Genomic DNA, 27,318 nt, shown 5'->3' with positions numbered 1-27,318 from the left:
TAGAGAAAAGATCGACACGCTATTTTCAATGATTGCTATGAATAAATTCTATTTTGGAATGAGGCCATATCTTTTTTTTTTTTCCCAACCCACAAATGAATTGCCAACTTACCCAAAACAACATCAAACGCATTTAGGACTTTTGAACATGCCCCCCCCCCCCAAAAAAAAAAAAACGACTGAAGTGCCATTGCTGGAACCTGGGAAACAATTGGTCCTCGACATCAGTTGCACAGAGCAACACATTTGGGTGGACACACGGACAAAAAAGTCTCAAGGACACCCTTTTGACACGCGCGCGCACGCATGCTGAATGTCTGTCTGTAGTCAGTCGTGCCGCCAGTTCTGTCGGTTCAGCACAAGTTCGGGTGGACGTAGCCAAAGTCTGTGAGCCATCGGCGGCAAATTGAAAAAGTTGCCATATTGTGTCAATTCCAGATTCAGACTCGGTCAAAGTCTCACAAGGGGGCTCCACCCGCATAAGCCAGTCAGTCAGATGGCGGCTGTGAAGTGGCCGCGCCTTTTTCGCCAAGCGCGTCTTTAGTGGCCGGGGGTGCGGTGTCAAAAGTTTGATGAGCATTTCGAGCTTTTGCCACCAGAGCGGCCGGGATCGCATGTTGACTTTGGAGCCTTCATGACATGGTCCCCAGAGGTGACGTGGGGATGGCGTCGACGTATCCGCCGTCGGTGACGCCGGCTGCCCGAGGAGGGCGCGCGGGCGGCGGCTTCTTGCGGCGCTCCGACCGGACGCTTTCCTTGTGAAACGAGAGCGTTTTGCCGTTTGCCACCTCGCCGCCGTCCTCCGGGAGCCCCCGCGGTCTCGGAACGTCCGCGCTGTCGAGGAGGAAGATGTTGTCGGACGTCACGTCCTTGACTCTGCTGTAGTCCGACTCGAGCGCCGCGTGCGCCTCAAAGTCGGCGTCGCCCCTGCTTGTTGACAGGCGGTCGCCGCCGTCCTCCCGCTCGGCCTTGCTTTCCACCGCGTCGTTCTTTTGCCGGTCGTCCCAGCCGAGGCCGGCGGAAACGGCCCGGCTCCTCCGCGGAACTCCGGCGTCCACGTCCGACACGATGAGGGGCTCGATGGCGTGGTCCTTCGGCGCCGCCGCGGGAGGGAAGTCCCGGCGGATGATCAACGCGCCGGCAAAGTCTTCCGGTCGAGCGCCCTGGAAGGAAACGGCGCCGTTCGTTGGCTCGTGCATTGGGAGGGGGGGCTGGATTTGGACACGCTACCTTGATGAGCTGGAAGTCGAGCCCTCGTATCTTTGGACCCGGAACAGGCGGGAGCAGAAACCGCATCACACTGGGAGAAAACCCACCACCACCACCACCACCACCACCACCATGGCTTAGTGTATCTGTTGTCGCTTTTGTTCTGTCCCGCGCCAAAGGTACAAATGCGGGATGGGATGGCGGCAAAGTCACCCCGGGAATTGGCGACGCCGCCATACCCGACGCTGCCCGCCCGCCCCGCTCTTGCGCCGTGGCTCGCACTTGTCGCCGCTTCCGATGACGACATCATCGGTGGCAACGACCAATTTGCGTTGATCGCACGCAGCGCTTGGCCAAGTGTCCACGCATCTGTTTCTTGGACGCTCAAGACGCTTTTCTGGCTATCTTTGGAAGTGACCTCTTAGCGTCACGTTCCCGCGTCCATTCAGATGACGGGGGATGCGTTGCGGTCATGGCCTCTTACTCGCCGGCGGTGTCGCAAGCCTCCCTTGGACCGCCCCGCCCCGCATCTGCACCCGAGTCGCGGGACCGGGAGCCGGCAAAGAAGAAGGGACGCACCTTTTCCTCTTGGTGACCACCGCGCAGACCGCCGAGAGAAACAAAAGGCCGGAGAGAGCCGAAAGCGACGTCCAAAAGGGTCCGTCCCTCCCGACGCCTGCGGGGACACCCGGTTAACGTTGGGGCGGAGTCTGGATTCCAAGCAGAGACGGACTTGCGCACGGTCGGGGATCTCGGCGTAGGAGGAGTCGCTCCAGGAGCTCCAGGAGCCGCGGTCCAGTCGGCAGCGCGCCTGCACCTCAAAGGCCGCCCCGGGATGGACGCCGTAGAGCGTGAAGTGGGTTTGCGCGCCGGCCTTGTACTCCTCCAAAACCGCAACCGGCGATCCGGGGGGGGGAGACAAAATGGTGCTCCGAATGAGACTTTGACAGCAAAGAAAGAATCCACAGTGGCATGCCAAACAAAACATTTTATCCATGTCGGCTTTTCATCCCATCTGCCTTGATTCCAAAACAAATGGGGGGGGGGGGGTGGGGGGGACAGTCAGGGTTTTTGTTTTTTGCCAGGGTGTTACGCAACATTTGGTAGCGTAAAGAGATGTTCCCGATGAGGAATCGGATGATATCAGAGCAGACGAGACAAACACTACTACTACTAGAGAAGGACATGTTTGGAAGGAGAATAGTTTCAAGGACACGACACGAAACAAGTCAACGCCAGGCTGAGGCTTGACAAACTCCGCGAGGCGTGTCCAGCTGCGGGCCGGAGCCGTTGTGCGGCTCTCCTAGCCGCAACGCACCTGATGCAGGTGATCAGCTCATCAGCCGGCTCTGAAGCGGCATTAGAACGTTCCCGATGATTTGAATCAGGTGCGTTACTTCTGGCAGAGCAGGCGGGACGGCGGCCCGCGAGGACCGACTTCGGACACCCCCCGTCGTAGGAGGTCCGCTAAGCCGCGGAAGACGAGACCATACTATGAGATGTTCCTCGAGACGGCGGCCAACGAGACACTGCTGCATTTGATGAACGCCGCACGAGATCCTCGCCGCAAGAAGACTTGACCCAAAAAGACCGCGCCCAGAGCCGAACCCAACCGCCACCTGCCAACGGCGCCGCGGCTCACGTTGTTGGCCGACATCCAATGCGGCGTTTCCCAACCGGGGAGCTGTGAGGACCCGGCAGGTATGCCACACAAAGCTCCGTATCCCATTTCTCTTCATTTGGGGACGGAGACTCGCTGACTACATAAAAAAAAACCAAAAAGGCTGTTGACGGGCAGGACGGTGAAATGCTCCGGTCCGCCGACCGGTGACAAACCCGACGTGTCCTCTTTGGGTGATATTTTCCTTTTTGCGCTGCGCCGCGCATTTTGTTTTTTTTTCCCCAATGCGAAATCGTCCGCCGGGTTGGCTCGAGACGGTCGAGAAACGCCGAGCCAACGGCTGGCTTCCCGTTGCGCTTGGAGACGGTCACCTTCCAGTCGGCGGCGTCTCCCGCTCGGCGGCGTCGTCTGGCCCGGATCTGATATTCCGGCGTGACCCAGCCGGACCCGGCGTCCACGTCGCGGGGATGCTCCCAGCTCACGCGCAGGCTCGGACTGTCCGCTCGGTCCTCCGCCGTCAGCGTGACGCGTTCGGGGGCGTCGGGCTTCACTGAAACGATGCGGCAGAACCCAGGTCCCTTTGTGTCGTACGGCCGCCGGGTGTCGATTTTGATTGGTGCTTCGAAAGCGTCGCGAGAATTGAGAAAGTACAGCGCGCCTCACTGATGGCATTCAAAGAAAAGCGATTTGTCATGTTTCACACCGCGCAAAAGGGAGCCGAATGAGGTTTGCCCGTCACGGCGAGCGAACCCTGAGCGGAATCGCCGGACGCCGAGACCGAGCATAAGTCATCCTCCTTGGGGATGACTTTGAAACGGCGCCCATGTGAAACTGCCACCTATTTGCAGATTCTTTCTTGATATTCACAAAGGATTCAAACGAGCTCATCGGGCCGTTTTCAAAGCTCACCAATTTCCATGACGTCGACCTTGAAGACGTCGGAAGTGGCGTTCCCGAGCATGTTGGAGGCCACCACCGTCAAGTAGTAGTCCACCCAAATGGAGGTGTGGCTTCTGTCAAAGAAGCAGCTGTTGCTGCCGGCCGAGCGGTAGTCCGGACACTCGTGCGTTCCCTCCAGTCTAGACGGGCCAAAATGTTGAGCGTTGACAGAGTGTATGGGGGGGGGGATTAAAAAGAAGCAGCATAGGAGTCGCGATATCATAATGATAAAACGATATCGTCGTGATAAAGATTCGTTGATGCGTATGATGAGCGCATTTTTGCTCGGTCCTATTCTTGTTTTGTCACCTGGCCCATGGCCGCCTAGCTTGAGCTTTCTCCTTTGCTAATGTTAACATGGTTCCAGCGGGCTGGCCGAGGGACGCAAGGGGCGCCGCACCTTCCGAGCGCAAAGATTACGATAGCAAGTAGCGAGCCCCCCCCCCCCCCCCACTTAGGGTTGGGAGCCGCTGCCGTCTGACCGTTCTCTCTGGTAGTACAGGCGGTGCGCGGTGGGGAGTCCTCCGTCGACGCCCGGCTCCCACCGGCAGGTGAAGGTCTCCTTCTCGGGCGAGCGGCAGCCGAGCAGGACCGGCCTCCCCGGCGGTGACCTGTCTGCAAAACAAGCGGACCGCAAACGCGACGCTCACTTATGTCGCCCCGAAACCGCCCCCGACGCGCGGATGCGTACGAGACCGGATGTACGTTTTCTCCACATTGGGAGAAGACGGCGGACGCTTGAAGCGGATCGTCTGCTTCCTCAAGTCAAATGTTTTCCACCAGCAGAAAAAACAAAAGTCTGCCCTGTCGGGGGTCCCTCGGAAGTAGGCCGCGATCAACGGCGACAAACTGACCGTTGCAATGGGCGGCCGAAAGCAGCAACAGCGCGATGGCGGCCGCGCACGTGTCCCTCTTCATCCTGTCGCCTGCTGACACACGGAAAAAAAACCAACCGTGTGGTTCACATAACAACACGCGGCGTGGCTCGTTGCACTGTTTGGAGCACAAACAACATTGAGAGGTGCGAAGGGCAAACGGCTGCCATTGTTTTGGACATTGCAGCAGAGGTGACAAAAGCACTCGCGGGCTGGAATCGAGTGCAGATATTTTCTCTCGTGGCAAAGTCAACTTTTTTTCTTTCTTTTTTTTTTTTTTGGTGAGATGGCAAACGTCGTCACACTGCCGTCTTTCCCGCCACCGTTTTGTCATGACAACGCCAAATGCAAACGATGCAATGTTTTGCAAGTCGTCTTGGACCTCTTGTTTCATCGAGTCCATCACAGCGGACTCGATGAAACAAGACATCAAATGTTCAAACGCATTTTCGGCCAAGAATCACTCGCTTTGAATTTTAATCTGGAAAAAGTGGCACATTTGTATTTTTTCCTAATTTTCTACAATTCATTCACCAAGGTATTGTCAATATTTTTTGACATCAAGCGACCCGATTAAACCTGAAATGTATTTCAATTCAAAGAATTCCTTTTTTAATCTCATCTCACTGCACTCTCTCAAGAAGAGAATGATTTCCTGATTGATTTTTGTCCGTCGACTTTTTTGTAACCAAAACATTATTTTTAGTTTGACCCCCCCCCCACCCGCCCTCCCCCTTTCCCCCAAAGAAATACAGCTATCTATTTCCAAATGTAGGGAGTGAAACGAAGTCGAGTACTCACGACGACGACAACCAAGACTTGCCAGCAACCGACAGACGCTTGCTCACTGCAAAAGCGCACGCGGGTGCTCGCGGACCTCTCGCGCGTTCTCGTCACGCGCTCCTTTCTCTCTCTTTCTCTTTGGCCCCGTGGCAGATTGCCGCCCCCTCACGCCCACACTCGCCACTGAAATGCTCTCATTGGCGCGACGGGGACGGTTCTTTCCTCCAGCCCTTTTGCCAAAGCCCTCTTGAAGAAAGTTGGAAAAGGATTTTCCTCGCCATTCAATTGCTCCTTGGCATTCTTGAAATGCTTGCATCCCGCGAAAACGCTCTCACACGCGCACGCCTGAAATGCTTTCACACGCCATAAACGCTCTGGCCCTTGAAACGTTCGTAGACGCGACAAATGCTTTTGCGCAATTGAAATGTTTTCACGCGCGCTACCGAAGCGTTGTCAAAGCAATGCAGCCCATCTTTATTGAGACGGCGCTCGACTTCAATTTTAACATCAGCTCTACTAAAGAATACAACAGAACATAAAACGCGGTCAATGATACGGTGGTCGCAACTATTCCTACTCAGGCCTCGTCTTTTGAAGCGGTTCTAGATGAAAGCGGAGAAAATCCATCTCCTTTCTTTAAAGCCCTCCTCAAAACCCACTTGTATTCTTTGGCGTTCGACTCAGCATGATTTTACTGCTTGGTGCTTTCTAGCGCCTTTATTACCATTTCGTCTTACTGTTTATTGTGTATGTTAAATCGCTCCATGTACAGCACTTTGGATGCAGCGATGGCTGTTTGAGAGTGCTCGAGAAATACTCTTGACTTGACTTGACTTGACTTTCACCAGTGGATCTCACACGCGGGCATGAGCGCATTATGCGGGAGAGCATTTGGCTTGGGTGTTTTGCAATCCTGTTGATTTCTATGGCCTCCTATTGCAGTCTCATCTTCCTCAATCTCGGGATCTTCTTTGTATCTTTCCTGCTCTGTGTCCTCGCCCTGAAAAGAAATGAATCCCGCGTCCTCCGACTCTCCCTCTCTGGTGCTTTCAACTTGCTCCTCTTCAGATCTCTCACCACCATCTGACTCTCTCTCTCTGTCTGGATCAATGTGTTTCTTTTTCATCTAGAAATATGATGTAATGTCCGTTTTCCTTTTCATTTTTAAAGTTCTATGTTTAAGTGAAGAGGAATTTGAGCGTTCACGGTCCATTGGCGTTCACAATCGCAAGTCAAGACAATTTCGAGCGCTCAATCAACCTACCGTGCACGCTTGTTTGTGTTCCCTGAGTGGATAGTAAGCGAGTCTTAAAATTACTGACGCTAATTTTTAGATGAACATTGCTATCGTTTTGCAAGAGCGGGTTCCGAAGATGGCAGTTTGCTTGTATATACTGTACTGTACTCTTCTGGGTTTTTTTTTCTTTTTTGGAAGTCTTGAGCAGGAATTTCTCAAGCATCTTTGCGGCATCTGTGAGCTTTTGCCGTCTGTGGTCTGCTACTTTTGTGAGCTCGTTATATGATCAATGATCATTTGATGTTTGAGCATCATATTTCATGTTAAGATGACCTAAATTGTATTCTGGAATGTCACGTTCCGTTTATAGTTGGATTCGAGGGGATTTTAATTTTGGCAAAACAAACCGTAGTACCTTGTCATGATCCGTTTTTAGTTAGATTCTGCGGCACTTTCATTTTGGCAACATAAACCGGAAGTACCTAGTCCAGTGAAGACCGCGTGGTTTCGTGCTAGCTGTAGTCGTCATTTCTCACTTTTGTCTTGAATACATGCCTTGGAAAGCATCGTATTTTTACTGTTCTGTTCACGTCTGGGACACGGACAAGTAGCACAGAAGAGTAAAAAGACGATGCTTTCCGAGGCAGATACTCAAGAAAAAAAAAGCGAAATGACGACAGCAGCTAGCACGAAACCATGCGGTCTTCACTGGACTAGGTACTTCCGGTTTGGGTTGCCAAAATTAGAGCGCCGTAGAATCTAAAAACGGAACACAACATGGTACTTCCGGTTTGTTTTGCCAAAATTAAAGTCCCCTCGAATCTAACTACAAAGGGAACGTGACACAGGTGTTTAAAAATTGCTCAGATATGCTTTGATGTTGGTAGCGTCTGCTTGGCTGAAGAAAAGGAACCATCGTCATCCGCCGCGTGAGTAGCCGCGACGCATTGCGTCGTTCTCGCGCAGACGTTGATTTTTATTAATTTTTTTGTGACCTCTAAGGGCGTCGGGAGAAAGCAACGGGCTGGAAGAAAACCCCTGGGCCAGGCAACGCAAGGCTTGAAAATGTCACGCACCAAAAGCAATGAACTGCCTGCGGATTGGAGAACAAGAGTATAGCTCTGAATCCCCAACGTCTATACCCGACCTCGTATGATGATTGTGAAACAAACGGAGCACAGGCAAAAGGCAACAACCGCACCGGAACCGAGTGCAAATCTTCAACTGATTTGAACGTCAAGGTGCATCTCGCTGGAGAACGTGGTGAGCACTCATCATTTTGGGTGATTTTTATTTGTTTTAGTTGTGTGGGATCATAGTCGGTGCCAAGCCACTTTTTCTGTTCCATATACAGAGCTGCGTGTCTTTCACATTTCATTGACAGTATTGCTGAACGCTGTAATTCAAATCGGTGCGTCACCAAGACGAGCTGGTTTCTATGTCTAATGATCACTTTTTCACATGTAATTGACACGCAAACCACTTTTTCTGGTCTATTAAGAAGGTGGTGAGTTTTTCTTTGTATTTCTTTTATTTCGGTACAACTTCCTGCTCCTTCATGTCCCGACGGGGATCTCCTCTTGGGGCCGACGCAGCAGGAAACGCACCAGGAGCAGCAGCGCGCGGTCATTGAGGCCGAGCACGCGGCCGTCCTCCACGCCGTCGTAGAGGGGCACGCTCTCGCTGCCCCACAGGAGGTTCTTGCGGGCGTTGCGGACGTCCGTCCGCGTGGACAACGCCAGGGTGTTGAGCTGGTAGCAGAAGAAGGATAAGTGGCGGCCGTCGCTGACGACCGCTTGTGACACGAACGCTCTGCTCACGTCCTCGTGATTCCAGAAACCTAAGGTTTTGAAAAATGAGATCAAATGTTTCAAAATGAACCGTTACAAGTCAGTTTTAGGGTTACGATCAAAATGCAATGCGTACACCAGGGGTGGCCAACCAGTCGGGCTAAGAGCCAATTTTTTTTTTTACTGTCTTAATGCAAAGAGCCACATCATTGTTTTGCGTTTTTTGTTACTGTAAAGTGTCCTTGGGTGTCTTGAAAGGCGCTTATAAATAAAATGTATTATTATCATCATACACAGGGTCACGTCAACATCACCCCAACCCTCCTTTCACACACACACACACACACACACACACTAAAACAAACCATTAAATACAAGTTAAAACATGTCGAGCGATTAATCACCAACTAGTTAATTATCGATTAATTTGAGAATCTATCGTTTTTGAGAACTTCAATGTAAAATTGTCCAAATGTAAGTCGCTATGTTCCTTGAAATACTGAAATATTGTATATATATAAATATATATACTATGAAATATTGGTGACACTACATTACGTTTTAGTGTTAAATCGTTTAAGTCACTTGTTTTCATCTTTGGGGGGTTTTGTTTTGCTCAATGTTTTTCAAAATGTCTAGTTTCAAATCTGCGTGAAAAGAGCAACGCGGTCTCGTGTACGTTTTGGATGCTGGACCTTGGTAGGAGGCCTGCGCGGCGGTCCACGCAAACAGGCTGGCGATGGCGTTGGCCCTGAGGAACACCTCCACCTGGTCCGACTGCTGGCGACGGGCCAGGCGATCCCTGTGGTAGCGATCGGGCACCAGGTGGAACTGCGTGTGACCGTAGCACGCCGGGTCCGGCGCCTTGGAACCTGTGGGGAGCGCCGCCACGCGCCCATCTGATGACACCCCAAGACGCTTTGTGCGGCGCCGCACGAGAAGCGAGGGCTCACCTGTGAAGATGGTGTTGGCGTACTGCCTCTTGAACAGCGGCAGCCGGTCGGGAGCGTACAGAACTTCGGGGACGTCGGCGTCGTAAGAAGCCTCGATGGGGACCAACTGGGTTCGGCCGACGCACGGTCAGTCAACAACACCGTTTTGGGCACAATTAAGATGGCGTAAAACGGGCACGCCCAGCTCCGGGCGTTTTACCCGTAGTTTGTTTTCACATTTTAATGGCACAAAATTTGCGCTTGACGTGATAAAATTCACATTTCCACCTAAATGTGATTTTTACCCATTCATGTGAAAAGTTCAATGCGATAATTTGTCAGGTTAAACTGCATGTTTGACATTTAAACGTGATACGCTTGACATGGCTTAAATGACACGTCACGTTTTAACGGAGGTTTCACATTAAAATGTGCCAAGTTGGACTCCCGTATGTGGCAAAAACCAAAATGATGCTCAGCTCTTCCGCTTCAGGTGACCAGCCCGGCCCAATGTAGGTATGTTCATTTTATGTTGTTGTTACGTTATGTTCATTTTATGATTTTAAATCCTCGTCGATCCGCTTGAGTCCTTCCATACTCGGCTGGCCGTGATACTGCTAACACGTTCTCATCAGAAACGGTGTGGAGGGCGAGCCCTTTTGAGGACGGAGCGATAAAGTGAGGCCTAACCTGAGGCAGCTGCTGCGTGATTCGAATCTGACAGAGTGGGCGGTCGTCAATCTGGAACCTGATGGGCTCCAGGCTCCCCCTTCTGTGGCCCCTCGGAACGATCCTCTCCCCTCTTCTCCAGTAGAAGCCCACTTGGGGATTCGTATCTGACGACACACAACAGCAGCATTTGCGCTACCCCCACAAAGTTTGACATCTCGGGCTTTCATCTGAATTTTCAGGCTAAACCTCAAAAACGCCCGAACCCTTTGCATGTGAACTTAATTGGAACGTTCTCTGAACTTTTGAAAGCACATGTAAAATGTTTCTGTTCCATTTGCCGTTCTCCAATCGGGAGCTGGACAACTTCGGCTCCTTGTTCGAGACCCCAAATGTGTGCATAATGCACTGAAACATTGGACATGGACTGTCCGTGTTTTATGTTATGTGTTGTGTTTATTATTTTACTTTGTTAACTGGTTTGTTAAGCGCTTTGTTACAGCTGCCGCTGTTGTGAAAGCGCTACACGAATCAGCATGTATTGTATGGAACGAGTAGATTAAAAAAAAAAAGACTTGATTTAGGTTAACCTGTAAACCGTGCGTTCGTAGACAATGGGACATTTTATACCCATGCTGGAGTGGAGAAGCAGCGGGTTGTATTTGGCCAGGCCGTACGTTAAGGTCTTGACCAAGTTCCTCAGAAAGGGTCCCTCGAGGAGTTCTTGTCGTCGGTACACGAACGGCCGACGTTTCAGCAGGTGCCAGTGGTCATGGAGAATCACGCGAGTCACCGCCGAGCGGATTTCCTCGAACGCCTCATCGCCAATGTCGAGATCATCCGTTGCCGCGACGCGTGTCGGGCGAGGGGAAGCCTCCCCCTCCTCGCCCTTCTCCCCGGCGGCACGACGCCGATCAGGGCACAGTTGTTCCGGCAAGCCGGGGATGTACGCGGTCTTGGTGAAGTGCTGGTACCATTTATCCGCGTTGCGCGCGAACGTCTGCGGGTAGACGACGTACTTTTTGCGCTCGATGCGAGTGAGGAGCCGCAGTTTATCCTGCACCGGGGAGGCTTTTATCCGCTCCACTTGCTCTTCGACCTGACGCGCCCGGGCCGATTTGCTTTTGGCCGTGAGAGAGGGCTTAATGGGCGGGTAGACGGCCTCCTTGACTGCTGTCGCCTCGCTGTGGACAAGCCTGTGCTTTGTCACCAAGTTTAGGGGGAAGCGAAAGGGCAGCCTTGTGCGGGCCGCCATGTTTTTCCCCCTTCTTCTTCCTCGTTTCCCTTTCACGAAACGTGACATGAGGACAGTTCACACTTGACAACAGCGCCCCCTAAAATACCATCCAACCCATCTTGATGTATGAAGCGCTTTCCCAACAGCGGCGCTTTCCATAACATTGAACAGAATGTGACAATGGGATGGGCTCCAGCACTCCCCGCGACCCTTGTGAGGACAAGCGGATCGGAAAATGGATGGATGGTTAACATCGAAGACCTGAGATGACCCTGAACAAAACCTGCAGGCACCACCGGAAATGTTATGTTTCCGGCAAATAAAATGTTGTATTTCAATACTTTGCTACGCCTTAACATGTCATACGTGATATATCTTTCCCCAAACATGGCTCAATAATTAAAACCCCTTAGTTTGTGACAAATATAGACCCCAAACGAGTGCGAAAGTCAAGTTAACGAGGTGCCTCGAAGGCAACACACGTGCATCGACGACGAGCTAGCTTTCCTTCCCCGAGGAAACCTGAAGTCTCCTGCGTGGTTATGTTTGAGGACACCGCGCTTTGACGTGGGCATATTGGATAAGGAGAACAATGGCGCCTCCGGCCACGTTTTGTCAACATATTCTCCGAACCTGCTTGCTTCCCAGCCGAACGGCGGCCCTATTAGGCGGTTTGCAACTTAGTTGCGGCGTCCAGGTAGCTATTCTCTTTCGTCATATTTCAAGCTTGCTCTTTTTGAAATTATAATCCTATGATAACGTTGTTCAATTCGAGACAGTGACGTAATATTGTTAGCACGTTATTTTTGATTTCCACTCCCTTTCTTCAGAGAGCCCTGTGCACCGGAAGTGACGAAGTACTACTGGCGGCAAAGGCCAGTAAGAAATATGGCCGCCCGGCTGCCACTATCTTCTCCAAAGTGATTGACAAAAGCCTCCCTGCAGATATCATATACGAGGACGACAAGGTACGAATGTGCTTGTAAATCAACAATTAAATCTGCTTGTAATTAAGTGTGTGCGTGTGTCCTCCGCTCCCAGTGTCTGGCTTTTCGAGACATCAGTCCGCAGGCTCCGGTTCATTTCCTGGTTATCCCAAAGATGCTCATTCCCAGTTTAAGTCAAGCCAAAGATGACGACGCTGAGGTGAGATGGAGAGAGGGGCATTTTTTTTGACTGTCCGTCATGAAGTTACCACACAATACTAATCGGAATCACAATCACCTTTATTGGCCAAGTACGTAGAACACACAAGAAATTTGTCTCCGGTATAACACGCCGCATTAGTATGATCATAAACGAGGACATGACACATAGGTATGGAAGGACATTTCGTAATGTAAGTGAACCGTAGTGCGGTGGTACCGCCCAGTGACAACTGCGAGACAATGTGCAACGTATCAAGCAGAGCTAAAGTGATCGGTGGTAGAAAACAATAACAGTTGTACAGTCGATGCAAAAAATCATTGAAGCATTTAAAAGTGACCAGTAGTTGTAGGACAAGAAGAATTGCCCTAAAGCAGGGGTGTCCAAAGTGAGTCCTCAAGGGGCGCTGTCCTGTCCCGCCTGTTGTCCAACTCTCCCAAGAGCAGCGCACCCGATTCAAATCATCGGGAACGTTCTAACGCTGCTTCGGAGCTGGCCGATGAGCCGATCATCCGCATCGGGTGTGTTGCGGCCGGTAGAGCCGCAAGACGGGCGGGACGGCGGCCCTCGAGGCCCGCGGCCGGACACGCCTGCCCTAAAGTCATCATCCTCGAAGAAAAAGTCCCAGCTTTTTTAAGCCTTGCAGGATTGATTCATGCACGTGTGAGGAAAACCATGAAATCTGAGTTTCCGCCGTCCCTGTGCAGCTCCTGGGCCATTTACTGGTCGTGGCCAAAAAGGTGGCGAAGCAGGAAGCGCTCGCAGAAGGTTATCGAGTGGGTGAGTGGCCCGTTGACACGGGGAAAGCGTTGAAGAGTTGTTTTGATCAAGTTGTTGTGCTCTGCAGTCATCAACGATGGCAAACACGGCGCTCAGTCCGTCTACCATCTTCACCTTCACGTGTTGGGAGGCAGACAGATGAAGTGGCCTCCGGGATGAATGCACGCATGCATGAAGACACCAAGGCTTGCATGTATTACAACTACCTGTTGACAACATGCAATGTGAGTACATTTCCTCTACTTGTATCAGCAAAACGGCAAAAATAAAGATTCACAAAATGTTGACTTTTTTTTTTATTTATTTGGGAACAATATGAATCCAGGACTACTTTGGGTCTCTTTGCGAAGGTATTGGGAAATGCTTTTTGGTGCTGTGTGAAGCACATCCCTTTGCCTTGGGTATGAAACGTGCTCTTCTGTAAAATGCTTTGCTGCAGTGCTATAAATCCAAATGTAGAAGATATCTTCCAAAATCAAAGAGAAAAACGCCTTCCTTAATCTCAAGGGGCAAGTGCAAGCTTCGGTGGTCTGGCCAAAACGTTTCCCTTCTCCATCCTGTAGTCAAGTTGGCAGTGAGGAGCGACCTGGACAATCATTGACACGCAAGCTCTGTGCAACGTGGGCTCACATGTGGTGTGATTCTTGGACTTGTGTGTGTGTGTGTGTGTGTGTGTGTGTGTGTGTGTGTGTGTGTGTGTGTGTGTGTGTGTGCATGCACGTGTCTGAGTAAGGTTAATGTGCGATACTGGAAACTTTCCCGCCCGTTCCCTTAAAAAAGAAGAAAGCCGACCAGACGGCATGAGGGCAAATTGAACGACAGACACGTGATGTGGTCGACTGGAAGCGTTACCCTAATCTTCATGTGGTCTTGTCGCCATTTCTGGAAATACCTGGACAGCGAACGGCCGTTTCTTCCGATTCAGAAAACTTTATTTATGCCCGTGGGGCAATTCGGACTTATCATGGGCACTGCGTCCAGTTAGATTGAGAATTTTGACCCCTCGAGCCCGCTTTTTCAAATGATTCCGACACACTTTTCAACCATGGTGGAAATGTATTTGAACAAAAAGGGAATGGATCGCAAACGCTACTCGACGTCATGTTGCCGTGTACGTGCGAGTGCCTTCGAGGGGCGGGCCCAGTCTTGTGCGAGCAATCTTCTGCATTTTTCAAGTTCCATCAATTAAAAAGTGAGTGCGTGTGTGTTTCATGAAAGAAAAAGCAGGAAAACGATCTTGGGTCTGGGTGAAAAATGACCCGTCAACACCGCATTTTGCCTCCCGGAGTCGTCCAGTGTCATGTCAGTAGTGTCAACTTGAGTCGGCTGATGAACACAAACAAGCCTGCTGGCGGGTCTTTGTCACCTTGGCGCGTCGCGACCTTGGCAGATGATTTTTTTATTTATTTTTTCTCTTCCCCCACCGCACCCCCACCCCAGAGGGTCCTGCCGGGCAAGTGGGCAGGACCGAGGGAAAGGCAATGCCCCGCGCGCGGCCTTTGCGTCGGTCAAACGGAGAGGCCTCGGGAAGCAGCCGCTCGGGCCGGCCCCACCTTCTCCGCGAGTTCCAGCGATTCCCCCCAAGCAGGTAAGGTGGCTCACCGATGCGCTTTGTCTTTCTTCTTCCACGTCCGGACGTCGATGCTTGGAACGCGTGCTACATGCCTCCTCTGCCGCTCCACGTCGTGAGTTTGGGCATTAAAAAAAAACTAACACAAAATGGTTGCGTCTATTTGAAGAAAAATAATTTGTTTTCACAAGATAACCGACTTTGACAAAGTAAAGTGTGCTTTTTAATCAAAGAAAGAAGTATTACACGTGAATTGTATCCATAAAATATACAAATATAGACTTTACAATGAAAGTCATTTTGTCTGTCAAAGAAGCAATTTGTGTTTTTTAAAAGCATAGCGTCACGAATAAAATGTGATATTCTCCAAAAGACACCAGAGTAGTCCTATTATTCCCCTCCATTGAAATCCTCCTTTTTTCTTTTGTTTCGCTAAAACGGACTCATTAAAAAAGAAAAATCATGTTCAGCCACTTTATGATATCATGCCTTCATTTCAACAATATGGACATTTTTTCCACACGCAAAGAGTCTGGCAAAAGTCCAACTAAATGTTGACACGCTGCCACGAATGTTACGAGAGCAACTTGATTTGGGCCTGGTTGCCCTTATCGGAGGGAAGATGGCTTGAGTTCAGTGTGGCGACAAGAGCGCGCGCGCTTGCTTGGACTTGAGACTTCCAAATAGCATTGGGCAGACTTTGCTGGTCTTGCTTAAGATGTTTTCGGCCGAAGGAAAATGGAGCAAAGTTCAGTGGAATTGACGACCACACACACACATAACAGGTCAGACTGAGTTGATGACATGTCATTCAACTTTTTGTCCACTAGGTGGAGCAGGAGTTTCATGACTGCACATTGTCTCATGAAAAGGCCCGTTTTTGTTGTTTTTAGAATGCACTCGTTAAAAAAAAGGGGGCGGGTATAAAGAAAAGAACTTTCGCCAAGAATGTCAACATATTAAGAAAAAAAAGCTGTCTTTTTCTCAATTGTCATTTTTTTATGAGAGTAATTTCTTCAGCAAAGAAAAATATATTTTTCAATACATTTTTTTAAAGGAATAAAATATTCATCTTTTTCCAACTTTTTAATTTTATTGTCAATTATGTTCAGTGTGCGACATACAGCACAGATGGTATTTCTTTCCTCTCAACCGCAGTGCAAACATGCAGTGCATCGAAAACTAAGGGCAGCAAAAGTGAACTGTATAAAAAAACATCAATACAAACAAAAGCAAATATATGATAAATGAAAAGCAAATGTCACTTTTTATAGCCTTAAAAATCATCTTTGAGTATGTCTTTAATGTTCTGAGCTGAACTCGAAGCTGTTGGCCTCATGTTTCTGTCTTTGCAGGACATTTGACACCTTTCGGCTCTTCGTTTGTGTTTAGTGTGAAACGTGAGGTGCTAGCTCAGCATCGTTTTTTTTTTTAGGTGAAGGGTAAAAGCGAAGGAGAAAAAAAATAATAAATAAGCGTGTCGCAATGGCGTCCGGGCGTCAAAATCCCAAGATTTCCACACGGACGCGCTCGGTGTTGCAATGCGACTGCTATAAAAAGAAGGCCGAGCCTTCTCGCGGCGGCTCGGAACGACGCAAGATGGCCGACGGCGCCTCGGGTAGCGGGCTCGCGGGCGCACGTGGACACGGCGGCGACAGGTATGCGCGCAGACCCGGAAGCCCAAATCAAATGTGACGAGCGGCGGCGGACTTTGCCACCTGACAATACATACAATTCAATACATGCTGATTTATATAGCGCTTTCTTCCAAAAGCAGATTTTGAATTGTTTAGTGGCGCTCCAAGTTCAAAGTTTTCTGCACAGTCAAGGGCAGTGGTTGAGTATTTGATGGAAGCGCTTGAGCTCGCTGTGTTGAATTGCCCCAAACTAAGTTAGTTTGCCTCGGGATCCCCCGGGACGAGGCATGTCGGGGCTTTTGCCCATTTGCCCGCTCCGGTACTGCCAAGGCCGGATTTTATTCTGAGGTTTGCGAATGAAGCCGGTCGCTGACTCGGAGATGACCGCCAGAGCACGTAGACGACACGCAACACGATTTATTCTCCGCTTCTCTCTCTTCATGTCATCCGTGAAGATCCAAGGAAATTACAAAAATTTAAAAAAAAACAAAGTACGGCCCCGATCCGTGATCAAAGGCAGCCGGTAAAAAAAAAGTCCCGTAACGTACGCAAGTAGCTGAAAAGTCGAGCGGTGATTTTTCCCTCGGTTGTGCATTTGTCGTCGCAGGATGGCAGATTCCTCCCCCGTCGTCGGCGATTGCAGCGGGAAGGACGCGCGCCGGAGCAAAGCCTCAGCCACGCCGCAACAGCCGCGAGGAGGTACCGTTTTTTTGCAATCACATTTGTCTGATAGCAACTGTCGTCCTTTATTGAACGGGGCGGGCCTGCGGTTAGCGCATGGACCTCACAGTGCAGAGGTCTCGGGTTCGATTCTGGCTCCGGCCTCCCGGCTTTGCTCCCACTTTCCAAAAACATGCGCGGCGGGCTGATTGAAGGCTCCAAATTGTCCCCGGTGTCGGTGTGAAGGCTACTTCATGAGGTCAGTCTTGTCTCAAGCAGGATACGTGCGCCATTTTGTCATGACTAACGCGCCAGTTCTTTTTTTGGGGGGGGGGGTGCCACAGATGACTTTAGTAAATACTTGTTGTCTGCTATAATAGGATCATTTCAGAAGCAAGAAGCCTGCAGGATCCATGGTAAGCGGCGTGCGTCTGACAGAAGGGAACCCCCCCAAAAAAAGCAAGGCCAGTTTGTGCCGTGTTTGTGTTGAGCAAACAAAATGTCTTGGAAGCTCTCAAAACCAGATCGGCAGGTAGACGCGCACGCGCGCAGTCAGCAGGCTGGCAGTATCGTGTCGGGTGACGCGGAGGCCACGCCTCCCCGGCCTGGCTGCCGCATCACAGCCGGAGCGCGCCTGACTTCGCTCCACTCTCTCTCTCCACTCGCTCGTACGCGGCGGTCCCGAGCGCGACCGGGTCACCATGGCGGGTCATTGCAGCTGTCCCTGTTGCCCCACAGAGCCCCCCCCCGCCGGCGTCCCGCTGAGGCCCCCGGAGGCCTCCCTGGCCCCGGCCGAGCGGCTGTGGAGCACCTGCGGCGAGGGGGCGGTGCACCTGAGGATGGAGGAGTCGGGCCCGGCCGCCGACACGCCTCGGACGGTGCACCAAATGTTCCTGGAGACGGTGGAGGCCTTCGGGGAGCGCCCGGCCGTGGCGCGCAAGGAGGACGGCAGCTGGCGGACGCTGACGTGGAAGGAGTACTACCGAGAGTGCCGGACGGCCGCCAAGAGCTTCATCAAGGTCTGCGCTTTCCTCCTTTGATCCCCTACGTGGGCGCGGCCAAACGGGCAAATTGTTTGAGGCGAAAGCGCGGCGAAAACGCGGCGAGTCGCCGACGACGTGGATGTCAAGTCTTCGCTGACCCGGAGACTCCGCCGTCTTTGGCGTTGACTCCGACGTGCCCTCGACTCGCGTTGCCGGCGAGCTTTTTCGTCCTCCTCGCCCCGAATTGTCTTTGATGGGGAAGAAAAGCAACTCAAAACGGCGTCTTCTACAGCGTCTCTTTGCTGTTTCCAAACTATGCAGCCGTTTGCTTCTGATTCGGGATCGGATCGAGTGGCGCCATGTCAGCAAATGCAGAGTGTCCTTGTTTTTATTTTCCTTTCGTATTTCATATTCGTCTTTGTAGGAACAGCAAGTCATTTCAAAAGTTGATTCTTTGAGAACAGGAGCGTTGGAATCTTAACAAAAGAAGCTTTCAGACGGGAAAGTGAAAGATGAACAGCAAGACGGCATTTTGTTTTGCGACAACAGCGCCGTTACCTCGACCTCGAGCGCGTGGCCGAGGCCTTTTGGCACCGCGCGTCTCTCGCGCTCTCTCGGACGACGGCCGCCTCCGATCGCTCGCTTCGACCGTTGACTTGCGGTCGTACCCGAAACTCTGCGGGGAAAGCAGCCCCGTATTTTAGGCGTGCGAAATCTCCATCTTGGCTTCCAGATCCTGTCGGATGGAGGTCAAAAGTCACGCGTGGCAAAGTGCCAGCAGTAAAAATGCATGCGTGTGTGTGTGTGTGTGTGTGTGTGTGTGTGTGTGTGTGTGTGTGTGTGTGTGTGTGCGCGCCTCTAGCTGGGTCTGGAGCGCTTCCACGGGGTGGGCATCCTGGGCTTCAACGCCCCCGAGTGGTTCATCGCCAACGTGGGCTGCATCCTCGCCGGGTGAGTACCGCATGGCGATCCGCGTCCCGCGCAGCCAAAAAGACGCTTTCTCGCAGAGGCCGCTTTGATCCCGCCCGGATGAAAGCGAGACGCACTCCATGCCCGGGCCCCCTCCGGCTCCGGACTCGGTTTTTCGCCCGCCCGCTGTTTTGAACTCGGGGCGGCATATTGGCGCCGTCGCGAAGTCTCTCATCTCGTGCCGCCGGCCTACGTCGCGCTTTCTCCGGCGAGCACTTTGAAACGGTCGTTCGTGCCGCAGTCACAACCCGCCCCGCACTTGACTTTGGAGTCGGCCGATCCTCCATCGAGCGTCTCCAGTTGGGCCGCCATGCCGCGGCTCGCCTCTTGAGCCTACTCGCAAGAGGGAATCGGAATCCGAGTCGGAATCGCCTTTGTTGTCACGGTATAGCGTACGACGACATTTGGGCGCGTCCCTTCTCGGGCTCCCGACACATTTTTGAGTTCTTTTCAAGATGTTCTGCTTTGTTTTCAAATCTTGAAATGGGCCATCGCCACCTTCCCCCTGTGAGCCCCTCCCTGGCGCCCGGCGCGTGCCTCGGGTCTGCGTGGGACCAGACCTTATCGGAGGTACCGAGAAGTGAGCGCCGGCTCCGATGGCACCGAGCCCTTTGCCGTTGCCGCTCCCTCTCTTTGGAACGAGCTCCCGCTGAACATTGGGCAAGCCCCCCCCCCCGGCGCTGGCCATCTTTCTTATTCTTTGGCTTTGGACTCGGACTTGATTTTAGTTGCACGGTTTTTGTGCTTCATTCCTTGCCGTCTCTATGATCTTCATGTGCGGCACTTTGTACGCAGCGGTGGTTGTTGTCAAGGGCTCGACAAATGCACCAGAGTTGAGTTGAGCGAGAAGTTTTTTTTTTTTTTCTTCCTCCAGCCCGTGTCACTTTTATCACTGACGCGTGTGACAGACAAGACGAGACGGATGACGATCCCTACGATGATGACGGCCTCAGATTACGCGATTTTCATTTTCTGCATTGTTTGCGTGCTTCAAGCTATTCCAACAAACAAATGATTGATTTGGGCGGGGGAGGGCGGCAAATGTAAAAACGCTTCAGAAAATGGGGCTCATCGAGTTCTCGTTCCTCCCGACTGCTGTCAGGCTGCTGAATTTGATGTGAAAAACAGCACTGTGACCGTCTCCATAGTTGTCTTGCACTGAATTGAGCGGTGTTTGTTGTTTTTCTTCTTTCTACCCACAATCTTGCTGCTGTAGACTATAAATGATCCCCTTACTATACATTTGCTAAAGGACAGAGACTTGATTGTCAACGCTAATCCGACTCAAAGCGTTCTGGTCCGTCGCGTCGGATGCTTTGATGTGTTTTTCGGTCGAGTCGAGGCGCCGACGAGAAAGTTTGCCACCAGCTCAAAGGCTCACGTGAACGCAACACGACGGACGATGGCGTCAATCGTCCAAATTTGGATGTGAATCAATTGTCATTTCATGAGAAGGGAGGGAAACAAATTGAAAAACCATTGACGAAAAAGGAAAGATGTCAACCCAGCAAATTTCCACCGAATGGGGAAAAGTGCGGCGCTAATTAATGGCCGCGTTGTGTCTAAAAACTGGAGAGGCCGGTCGAGCGACGGAGATGCTGGCTCATCAGGGCCGGGAGCCACAAAACTTAATGCGGAGCTGCGAGCGAGCGCACGCAGTACATGTCCCGTGTCCCTTCCAGTGGCCTGGCGACGGGCATCTACACCACCAACATACCCGAGACCTGTTTTGAAGTGGCCAGCAGCGCGCGGGCCAACATCATCGTGGTGGAGGACCAGGAGCAGATGGACAAAATCCTGCAGGTCAGCGCCCGACTCCGCTCTCGCACCGTCTTTTAAGGCCGCTCTCTTAAAAGAAAGAAATCCAAATCCAGCTAAAGATTTTTCCATCAGGTGAAAGATAGGCTGGAGCATCTGAAAGCCATCGTCCTGTACAAAGGAGAACTCAAGCAGAGGCTCGCCTCCCATTACACGGTACGCTAGCCCCTGCGCGCTGCGCTCCAGGGAGACTCCACCCACACTTGTTGGTGGAAAAGGAGTGAAAATAAGTGAAGGGAAATATGTTGACAAGATAGCCAGTATAAATCTTGTTTATTTGGGGGTGCTGAGGGGGGGGGGGTCAAACCTGTTTCTCGCATCACGTAGTGTGGTCTTTGTTCTTAGTGGGCAGAATTCATGAGGCTGGGCGAGGATGTGCCGGAGCAAGAACTGAACCGCTCCATCGCCCGCCTCCGCGCCAACCAGTGCTGCAGCCTCATCTTCACCTCGGGAGCCACCGGAACCCCCAAAGCCGTCATGCTGAGCCACGACAACGTGAGTCGCACAACGACCATGGCCGACGGTTTTCGCGTGTGGCGGGCTTTTTGGGGGGGGGCATATCTTCCACTCCCATTTTTAATTTTTTTTTTTTACAATGGATTAATCAAACCTTCAATTCAGAACACAAACTACGACATCAAGCAGTTTTACAAGGCAAACGCAAAGATTTTGCCGGGGGAAGAAATGAATTGAAATGAGGACACCGTGGAAAGAGTTCAGGAATAAAAGGTGGCAATGGACAAAGAAAAATGTGAACGTTTATCAAGTTGTATTCAATTCAATGAGGAAGCCACTCGAATGAGCGCTGTCGGTAAAGAAACAGAAAGGGCCCTAAAACGGAGCCTGGGGGAACCCCGACACTCCCGCTCCAGGTGACCTGGACGGCGCAGAGAGCTGGAGAGGCGGTGGACCTGCGCTACGGCGAGGAGTCGGTGGTCAGCTACTTGCCGCTCAGCCACGTGGCGGCTCAGCTCAACGACTTGTACATCGCCATGAGGTTCGCCGCCACCACCTACTTTGCCGAACCCGACGCCCTCAAGGTGAGCGCGCGGCCTCACGTCGCCGGTCCCCTCCTCTTTTTATGGGATTCCATGATCTTTGGGGGCTTTGCTTTCAATCGAAGGGGTCCTTGGCGGCCACGTTGAAGGAGGTGAGGCCCACCTCCTTCCTGGGCGTCCCTCGCGTCTGGGAGAAGATGCAGGAGAAAATGCAAGCGGCGGGAGCCAAGGCGAGCCCCTTCAAGCAGAGCGTGGCCGACTGGTCAAAGGCCATCGGGCTCATGTACAACTACAGCGCCATGCACAAGTGAGAGAGCCCTTTTTCTCCGTTTCGCCGTTTTCATTCTTTGGGAAAATTGCGCCACAAAGGGACCGCAATTCAAAAGGCCCACTGCAATTTCGCCTCGCGTCTCAATGGCTGGCTCAACTTGGCATCAAGAAATAAAGCCCGCCTTTAGGTACTCGCCAGCTCCTGCCTCCTTACGGGGCAGTCTTTAGCTTCGAAACGCACGGCCCCATACTTGAAAGTCCTTTGACTGGCACAAAGAAGGATTTTTTTTTCTTTTTTTTCTTTTGCCCTTGTCACGTTTCAGGGAGAAGCGCGTGCCGTGGGGCTTCACGCTGGCCAACCAGCTGGTGTTCAAGAAGGTGCGAGCGGCGCTGGGCCTGGACCGCTGCCGCATCTTGTTCACGGGCTCGGCGCCCATCTCCAAGGAGACCCTGGAGTACTTCATGAGCCTCAACATGCCCCTCTTGGAGCTTTACGGCATGAGCGAAAGCTCCGGCCCGCACACCGTCTCCACTAACGATGACTTCCACATCAACAGGTCAGCGCGCCGCTGCGTCCGCCGCCGCCGCCGCCGCCTTTGGAATGCGACGGGCTTGCGGCGATACAAAGCCGATTCACGGGGATGGCAATTTTCCACGGATACGCGGAAATCCGCCCTTTTTTCTTAAATTGATCATTTTCGTGAATGGTCTAAATCCGTTGAGAAAATTTTAGGGGGGGGTCAGGTACCTCATCGGCGAGTTTTCGCCGATTGTAAACAGCCCTGCGATTGGACAAGCGTGATGTCTTACTTGTTACTTGTTGCGATTGATCGCCCCGTCCGTGCCACACCCGTTTGCGCTTTTTTCATCGCTGGCCATTGCCATCCCTGAATTCAATGCAGTGCTCGGTCAATGGGAAGGCATATCTTCCCGTGTCCAACGCTAACTAATAGCGGAGGTTTGGGGCTAAGATTTTTCCGCACCGCAAACAGTCGCTCGGAGCGGAGCCCGAGCGCTGGGGCTAACGCCTCGAGGCTAACGCCGGCCGCATGTGTTTCTAGCTGCGGGAAGGTGATGGCGGGCTGCAAGGTGAAGCTGGACAAACAGGACGAGGAGGGCAACGGGGAGATCTGCTTCTGGGGCCGCAACGTCTTCATGGGCTACCTCAACATGGAGGACAAGACCAAAGAGGCCTTGGACCAGGACGGCTGGCTCCACTCCGGAGACATCGGAAAGTTCCAGCGAAACTTCCTCTTCATCACCGGAAGGATTAAAGGTCGGTCACGTGTTGCGCATCGCTCGGACCCCCCCCCCCCCCCCCCCCCGGCGTTTCCATCACTTTGCCCATTCGGCGAGTGTTGTCTTCAGAAGCCGCTTGCAGATGCAAAAGGGGCGTGGACAAAAGCTCCCAGTCATTGGGCATTTTTTTCCCGAATATAGGACCCAACCCAAAACGCGATGTACTGCAGCCACGCAGAGAGGGATCACCGTACACTGTTAAAACAAATGATGGGGCTAGACAGTATTTGCTGACAAAAAACGTCGGGGCTTCGCCGCATCACAAGAAGCATTTTTTTTGACATTCCAAAATGCGGTCGTCAACACGCAGAGCTCATCATTACCGCCGGCGGCGAGAATGTGGCCCCGGTCCCCATCGAGGAGGCGGTGAAGGCGGAGGTGCCCATCATCAGCAACGCCATGCTGATCGGAGACCGCAAGAAGTTCCTCTCCATGTTGGTCACGCTCAAAGTAAGCCGGACCGCCCGTCCCGCCCGTCCCGCCTGTCCCGCCCGTCCCTTGTTTTGCAAAGCGTTGAGCGGGAACCTTCGGCCAGTGCGTGGCAGACCAAGACGGCAGACCCACGGACCGGCTGAGCCCCGAAGTCGTGGGCTTCTGCCGGGACCGCGGCCTGCGCGCCGCCACCGTGTCGGAGGTCGTCGCCAGCGAGGAGCCCGCCGTGTACGAGGCCATCTGGGAGGGCGTCCGGCGATACAACGCCAAGGCCGTCTCCAACCCGCAGAAGGTGCAGAAGTTTGTCGTCTTGCCAAGAGACTTCTCCGTCGCCGGAGGCGAGCTCGGTGAGTTGCTGGCTGGAAAACACCGTCCGTGCCTTTTGCTGCAGTCACTAAGTACGCTGTCGCACACACACACACACACACACTCACACACACATTTTTTTGGGGACGTCATTTTAAAAATACAGATTGATTGATGAGGGTTTTCGTTTTTTTTTTTTTTTTTTTCAAAATTAAGTGAGATTTTTATTTTTTATATAAACTGTTTTGAATCCTTTCACAACATTTTCATGATTTGAAGGACCTTGAGCAAGTCGTTTGATGACGAAATGTTTCAAATTGTGACAAGCATACAAAAAATACCCCAACTCGAAAAGAATCATGTGCATGTTTTGTAAATATAATAATATAATAATTTATTCACGGAAGTAAAATTAAATTGTGATGAAAATAAGTTAAAAAAACAATATTCTCTCTCTCTCTCTAGATATATATAGATAGATAGTACAATATAATATAGAACAATAACGTTCAAATAAATATGACATGAATATTCATCATATGACAAGAAACCAAGCTATTTGAATGGTGAGGACATTTGTGTTTTTCCCAAGTGCAAAGCAGCCAGTCAGCGCTGGGCCCGCCACCTCACTCACTTGTCCCGTGACCTAGCGGGCCGCATGCCGGGGATGTTTTGTCACAATTCCAAAGCACATTTTTACCTGTCGTTGGCACGTACGCATGCCAGAAACGGAATGCGCTTGTACTTACAGGACCAACCATGAAACTGCGGAGGCCGATTGTCATCCAAATGTACCAGGAGAAAATCGACGAGCTGTACACCGAGCAGACGCATCCAAAATAAGCCACGCAGATCGATTCCAAGTACGGTATCTGCTTTTAACGCGGTTTTACTTTGACGAGAAAGACTCCCGATCGTGGCCAAAGCTTGCCATCATACTGCAGGTCAGTTACGTGACCGACACTTTGGGGGTGGGAAGGGGGGGGGGCCTCTTTCATTTGGTATCGCAATGAACAGAAGCACATTTACGAGTGTCATAAAACAGGATCGCCTCAGAAAGTGAGACAAGAATAAAATTAAAACGGTTGAATCAAGTTGTACTTCTGTTGAGGGGGAATCAAAATTCCACGGGAGCAAAGATGAAATCTTGTCAAGATATAGTCTCAATATTCCAAAAATCAATGTGATGACATCGATATAAGAGCAGAGTGTCTTTTTTTGGGGGGGGGGGGGGTGTCAATGTTGTCCCATGAAAAGATGGAATGAAATATTTACACAAATGTACTCACATTTTATGAGATGTACTGTATGTATTCGGTGTGCACGGTATGGGGGAAAAAAAGATGCCATGTGCGATGTAGGTGTTGAATATAGCGATAGTTGACATGTACCTTAAGGAAAAATGACTTTTTTATAATCGAATGATTTTATGATTTTAATCCTTTAAATGTTTCCTCAATCCAGCAAAATAATCAAGCTCGGTGTATCACCAAGTCCACTCCAAGCTTCCGCTTTCAGAAGAAAACGATCGCGCATCTTTGCCATATGCAGATTGCATTGGCCCATACGGCCATCGCAATTTTTTGTTCTCTTGGCTATATGGCGCATCCCTGTTCTGTATGTTTGAAGGCCTCGCCGGTTTCGTCTTCCTTGTGAATAATCCACAATGTCATTCTTCCCGAACACACCCTGAAACGAGGAAGCCTCTTTTCGGCGGCGTGATTCTTTGGAAACGAGGTCCGAGGTCATTGAGACGTCGCGTCTCGGGTTGCGGGTGCGGCGTTCTTCTTGGTTGCTCCGGACTTTTAACGGATCAGATTGCATCGCCGGGCGCATTGTCGTCTTTCAGGTTTTCTTCAGATTGCGGATCGGCGCCATCGCGGCATCTCGCCCGCTCCACAGTTTTAACAGCGCGCGCTGTCAATGAACCGTCCGCAGGGATAGCACGCTGTCACGATCAACAGATGCGCAGATATGCGCGCGCTAGAATAGACGCGTATTGGCAGACCTCCGTCCTCACGAGAGAGGCTCGGAGTAACTCGAGGCTAGAAAAGAGCTTTAGAAATGAGAGCCCCTTTGCAAAAAGATCAACCTGTGTACGCTCTATATTTGCCATCATGATGACAATTAAAAGATAAAATGCTGACTGACTGCAAATTGTTTTGTTCTTTGTCTGCCGTAGTCATTTCGATCGAGATCAGGGGTGCCCATGACGTCGATCGTGGACTGGTCCCAAGACAATCGAGAGGGATGTAGAGTAAAAAAAAAAACAAAAAATGCGTGTCTCTGTGCGTGTAAGTAAGATATTTTTGTGTTGATGCACACTGCACCAACGCGCAAGCCTAACCCTAAAATATAATAAAGCGGGTCACCTTTAACTTCCGGTGGCGGGTGACCCGCCTCACCGAAAGTCGTTAGGGCTCAGCAGTCTGCGATTGCGTCTCCAGATCAGAGCTGTTGCGATATTCTTTTTATTACTCTTGTCATCAGTCAAAGTCCGTTTTGTGTACGATGGCACTCGCAAATAATGGCAAACTGGAGGGCCGACAGAAGCATTTTCAAACGGTACGCGTGAGCGACGATAGTTAACCGGCTGCAAAAGTGCGCGGCAGGTCTCCCACTCAGGGTAGGCAGTGATTGTCATCGACTCTTGTGCCTACTTCAGTTTTCAGTTTCATTCATCTTAGGGGCTGTTCCTCATCATGGCGTGCGTGCGCAAGCGCCTGGGTATGCGCACGTGTGCGCTAACGGCTCGATCGAAAAGTAGATCTTTGCTCCAAAAGGTTTGGGCACCCCTGATCTAGATGGTTGTCTGCAAAGGTTGAAATGAATCAACTGGACCTTTCTTCTGTTTTTTTTTTCTTCATCCATTTTCCAAACCGCTTCTCCCCAGGATGGTCGCGGGCATGCCGGAGCCAATCCCGGCCGTCTTCGGGCCTTAAGCGGGGGACACTCTGAACTGGTCGCCAGCTCATCGCACAGCACACAGACAAACAACCGTTTGCGCTCACAATGACCCGAGGTACAATTTAGGGCGAGGAAGGCGGACTACCCGGAGAAAAGCCACGCAGGCAAACTCCACACAGGACAGTAGTGGATAGTTTTAAAATGGGCTTGAGGGGGACTTACCTGTTGTGAGTTTTGCCGTTCGGCTCCTT

The 27,318-nt window shown here is 51.4% G+C and overlaps 4 protein-coding genes across 10 annotated transcripts; 2 read left to right on the top strand and 2 right to left on the bottom strand.

Annotated features, from left to right (window-relative positions):
- Window positions 1-4: 4 nt before the first annotated feature.
- prlrb (prolactin receptor b) lies at window positions 5-5,645 on the bottom strand. 6 transcript variants are annotated; one of them, XM_052067088.1, is made up of 9 exons: window positions 5,446-5,645; window positions 4,624-4,698; window positions 4,252-4,384; window positions 3,740-3,909; window positions 3,202-3,380; window positions 1,951-2,092; window positions 1,789-1,885; window positions 1,231-1,300; window positions 5-1,163 (listed from the first exon to the last, which is right to left on the bottom strand). In XM_052067088.1, exons 2-9 carry the CDS (start codon window positions 4,685-4,687, stop codon window positions 633-635), a joined length of 1,386 nt encoding a protein of 461 aa, XP_051923048.1. In that variant the 5' UTR covers window positions 4,688-4,698; window positions 5,446-5,645; the 3' UTR covers window positions 5-632. The 6 variants fall into 6 exon arrangements, 5 of the variants coding, with proteins under 5 accessions (XP_051923048.1, XP_051923047.1, XP_051923045.1 ...); XM_052067087.1 differs by having other exon boundaries at window positions 4,624-4,695; XM_052067085.1 differs by lacking the exon at window positions 5,446-5,645 and having other exon boundaries at window positions 4,624-5,368.
- Window positions 5,646-8,176: 2,531 nt separating this feature from the next.
- mrps30 (mitochondrial ribosomal protein S30) lies at window positions 8,177-11,505 on the bottom strand. Its single transcript, XM_052066873.1, has 5 exons — window positions 10,686-11,505; window positions 10,077-10,222; window positions 9,408-9,513; window positions 9,150-9,326; window positions 8,177-8,504 (listed from the first exon to the last, which is right to left on the bottom strand). Exons 1-5 carry the CDS (start codon window positions 11,356-11,358, stop codon window positions 8,221-8,223), a joined length of 1,386 nt encoding a protein of 461 aa, XP_051922833.1. The 5' UTR covers window positions 11,359-11,505; the 3' UTR covers window positions 8,177-8,220.
- A 222-nt stretch (window positions 11,506-11,727) lies between these two features.
- On the top strand, window positions 11,728-13,505 carry hint2 (histidine triad nucleotide binding protein 2). Its single transcript, XM_052066876.1, has 5 exons — window positions 11,728-11,989; window positions 12,123-12,260; window positions 12,334-12,438; window positions 13,146-13,218; window positions 13,286-13,505. The coding sequence occupies exons 1-5, from the start codon at window positions 11,885-11,887 to the stop codon at window positions 13,375-13,377; spliced, it is 513 nt and encodes a 170-aa protein (XP_051922836.1). The 5' UTR covers window positions 11,728-11,884; the 3' UTR covers window positions 13,378-13,505.
- Window positions 13,506-14,629: 1,124 nt separating this feature from the next.
- LOC127601546 (long-chain-fatty-acid--CoA ligase ACSBG2-like) lies at window positions 14,630-26,317 on the top strand. 2 transcript variants are annotated; one of them, XM_052066871.1, is made up of 14 exons: window positions 14,630-14,806; window positions 17,033-17,124; window positions 17,824-18,104; window positions 18,931-19,019; window positions 20,720-20,840; window positions 20,931-21,011; window positions 21,201-21,350; window positions 21,728-21,895; window positions 21,979-22,160; window positions 22,447-22,680; window positions 23,185-23,399; window positions 23,733-23,872; window positions 23,958-24,201; window positions 24,912-26,317. In XM_052066871.1, the coding sequence occupies exons 1-14, from the start codon at window positions 14,700-14,702 to the stop codon at window positions 25,001-25,003; spliced, it is 2,196 nt and encodes a 731-aa protein (XP_051922831.1). In that variant the 5' UTR covers window positions 14,630-14,699; the 3' UTR covers window positions 25,004-26,317. The 2 variants fall into 2 exon arrangements, with proteins under 2 accessions (XP_051922831.1, XP_051922832.1); XM_052066872.1 differs by lacking the exon at window positions 14,630-14,806 and adding an exon at window positions 16,370-16,446.
- Window positions 26,318-27,318: the final 1,001 nt, after the last annotated feature.

The sequence above is a fragment of the Hippocampus zosterae genome, chromosome 6 (genome assembly GCF_025434085.1).
Source record: "Hippocampus zosterae strain Florida chromosome 6, ASM2543408v3, whole genome shotgun sequence".
NCBI lineage: Eukaryota > Metazoa > Chordata > Actinopteri > Syngnathiformes > Syngnathidae > Hippocampus > Hippocampus zosterae.
Note: the sequence above shows the minus strand (reverse complement) of the source record. Positions and strands in the feature narration are given on the sequence as shown.

Coding starts and splice junctions, on each gene's coding strand:
- prlrb (XM_052067085.1), bottom strand. CDS start 5,074: ATGTCTTGTTTCATCGAGTCCGCTGTGATGGACTCGATGAAACAAGAG. Junction 3,910..4,251: donor CTGTACTACCAGAGAGAACG/GTCAGACGGCAG, acceptor TGGCCCGTCTAG/ACTGGAGGGAACGCACGAGT. Junction 1,164..1,230: donor TCGACTTCCAGCTCATCAAG/GTAGCGTGTCCA, acceptor GTTTCCTTCCAG/GGCGCTCGACCGGAAGACTT.
- mrps30 (XM_052066873.1), bottom strand. CDS start 11,358: ATGTCACGTTTCGTGAAAGGGAAACGAGGAAGAAGAAGGGGGAAAAAC. Junction 9,327..9,407: donor CGCCAACACCATCTTCACAG/GTGAGCCCTCGC, acceptor CGCTCCCCACAG/GTTCCAAGGCGCCGGACCCG. Junction 8,505..9,149: donor CGCGCAGGCCTCCTACCAAG/GTCCAGCATCCA, acceptor TCAAAACCTTAG/GTTTCTGGAATCACGAGGAC.
- hint2 (XM_052066876.1), top strand. CDS start 11,885: ATGGCGCCTCCGGCCACGTTTTGTCAACATATTCTCCGAACCTGCTTG. Junction 11,990..12,122: donor AACTTAGTTGCGGCGTCCAG/GTAGCTATTCTC, acceptor CCCTTTCTTCAG/AGAGCCCTGTGCACCGGAAG. Junction 13,219..13,285: donor CGCAGAAGGTTATCGAGTGG/GTGAGTGGCCCG, acceptor TGTGCTCTGCAG/TCATCAACGATGGCAAACAC.
- LOC127601546 (XM_052066871.1), top strand. CDS start 14,700: ATGCCCCGCGCGCGGCCTTTGCGTCGGTCAAACGGAGAGGCCTCGGGA. Junction 14,807..17,032: donor CAGCGATTCCCCCCAAGCAG/GTAAGGTGGCTC, acceptor TTGTCGTCGCAG/GATGGCAGATTCCTCCCCCG. Junction 21,012..21,200: donor GGCTCGCCTCCCATTACACG/GTACGCTAGCCC, acceptor CTTTGTTCTTAG/TGGGCAGAATTCATGAGGCT.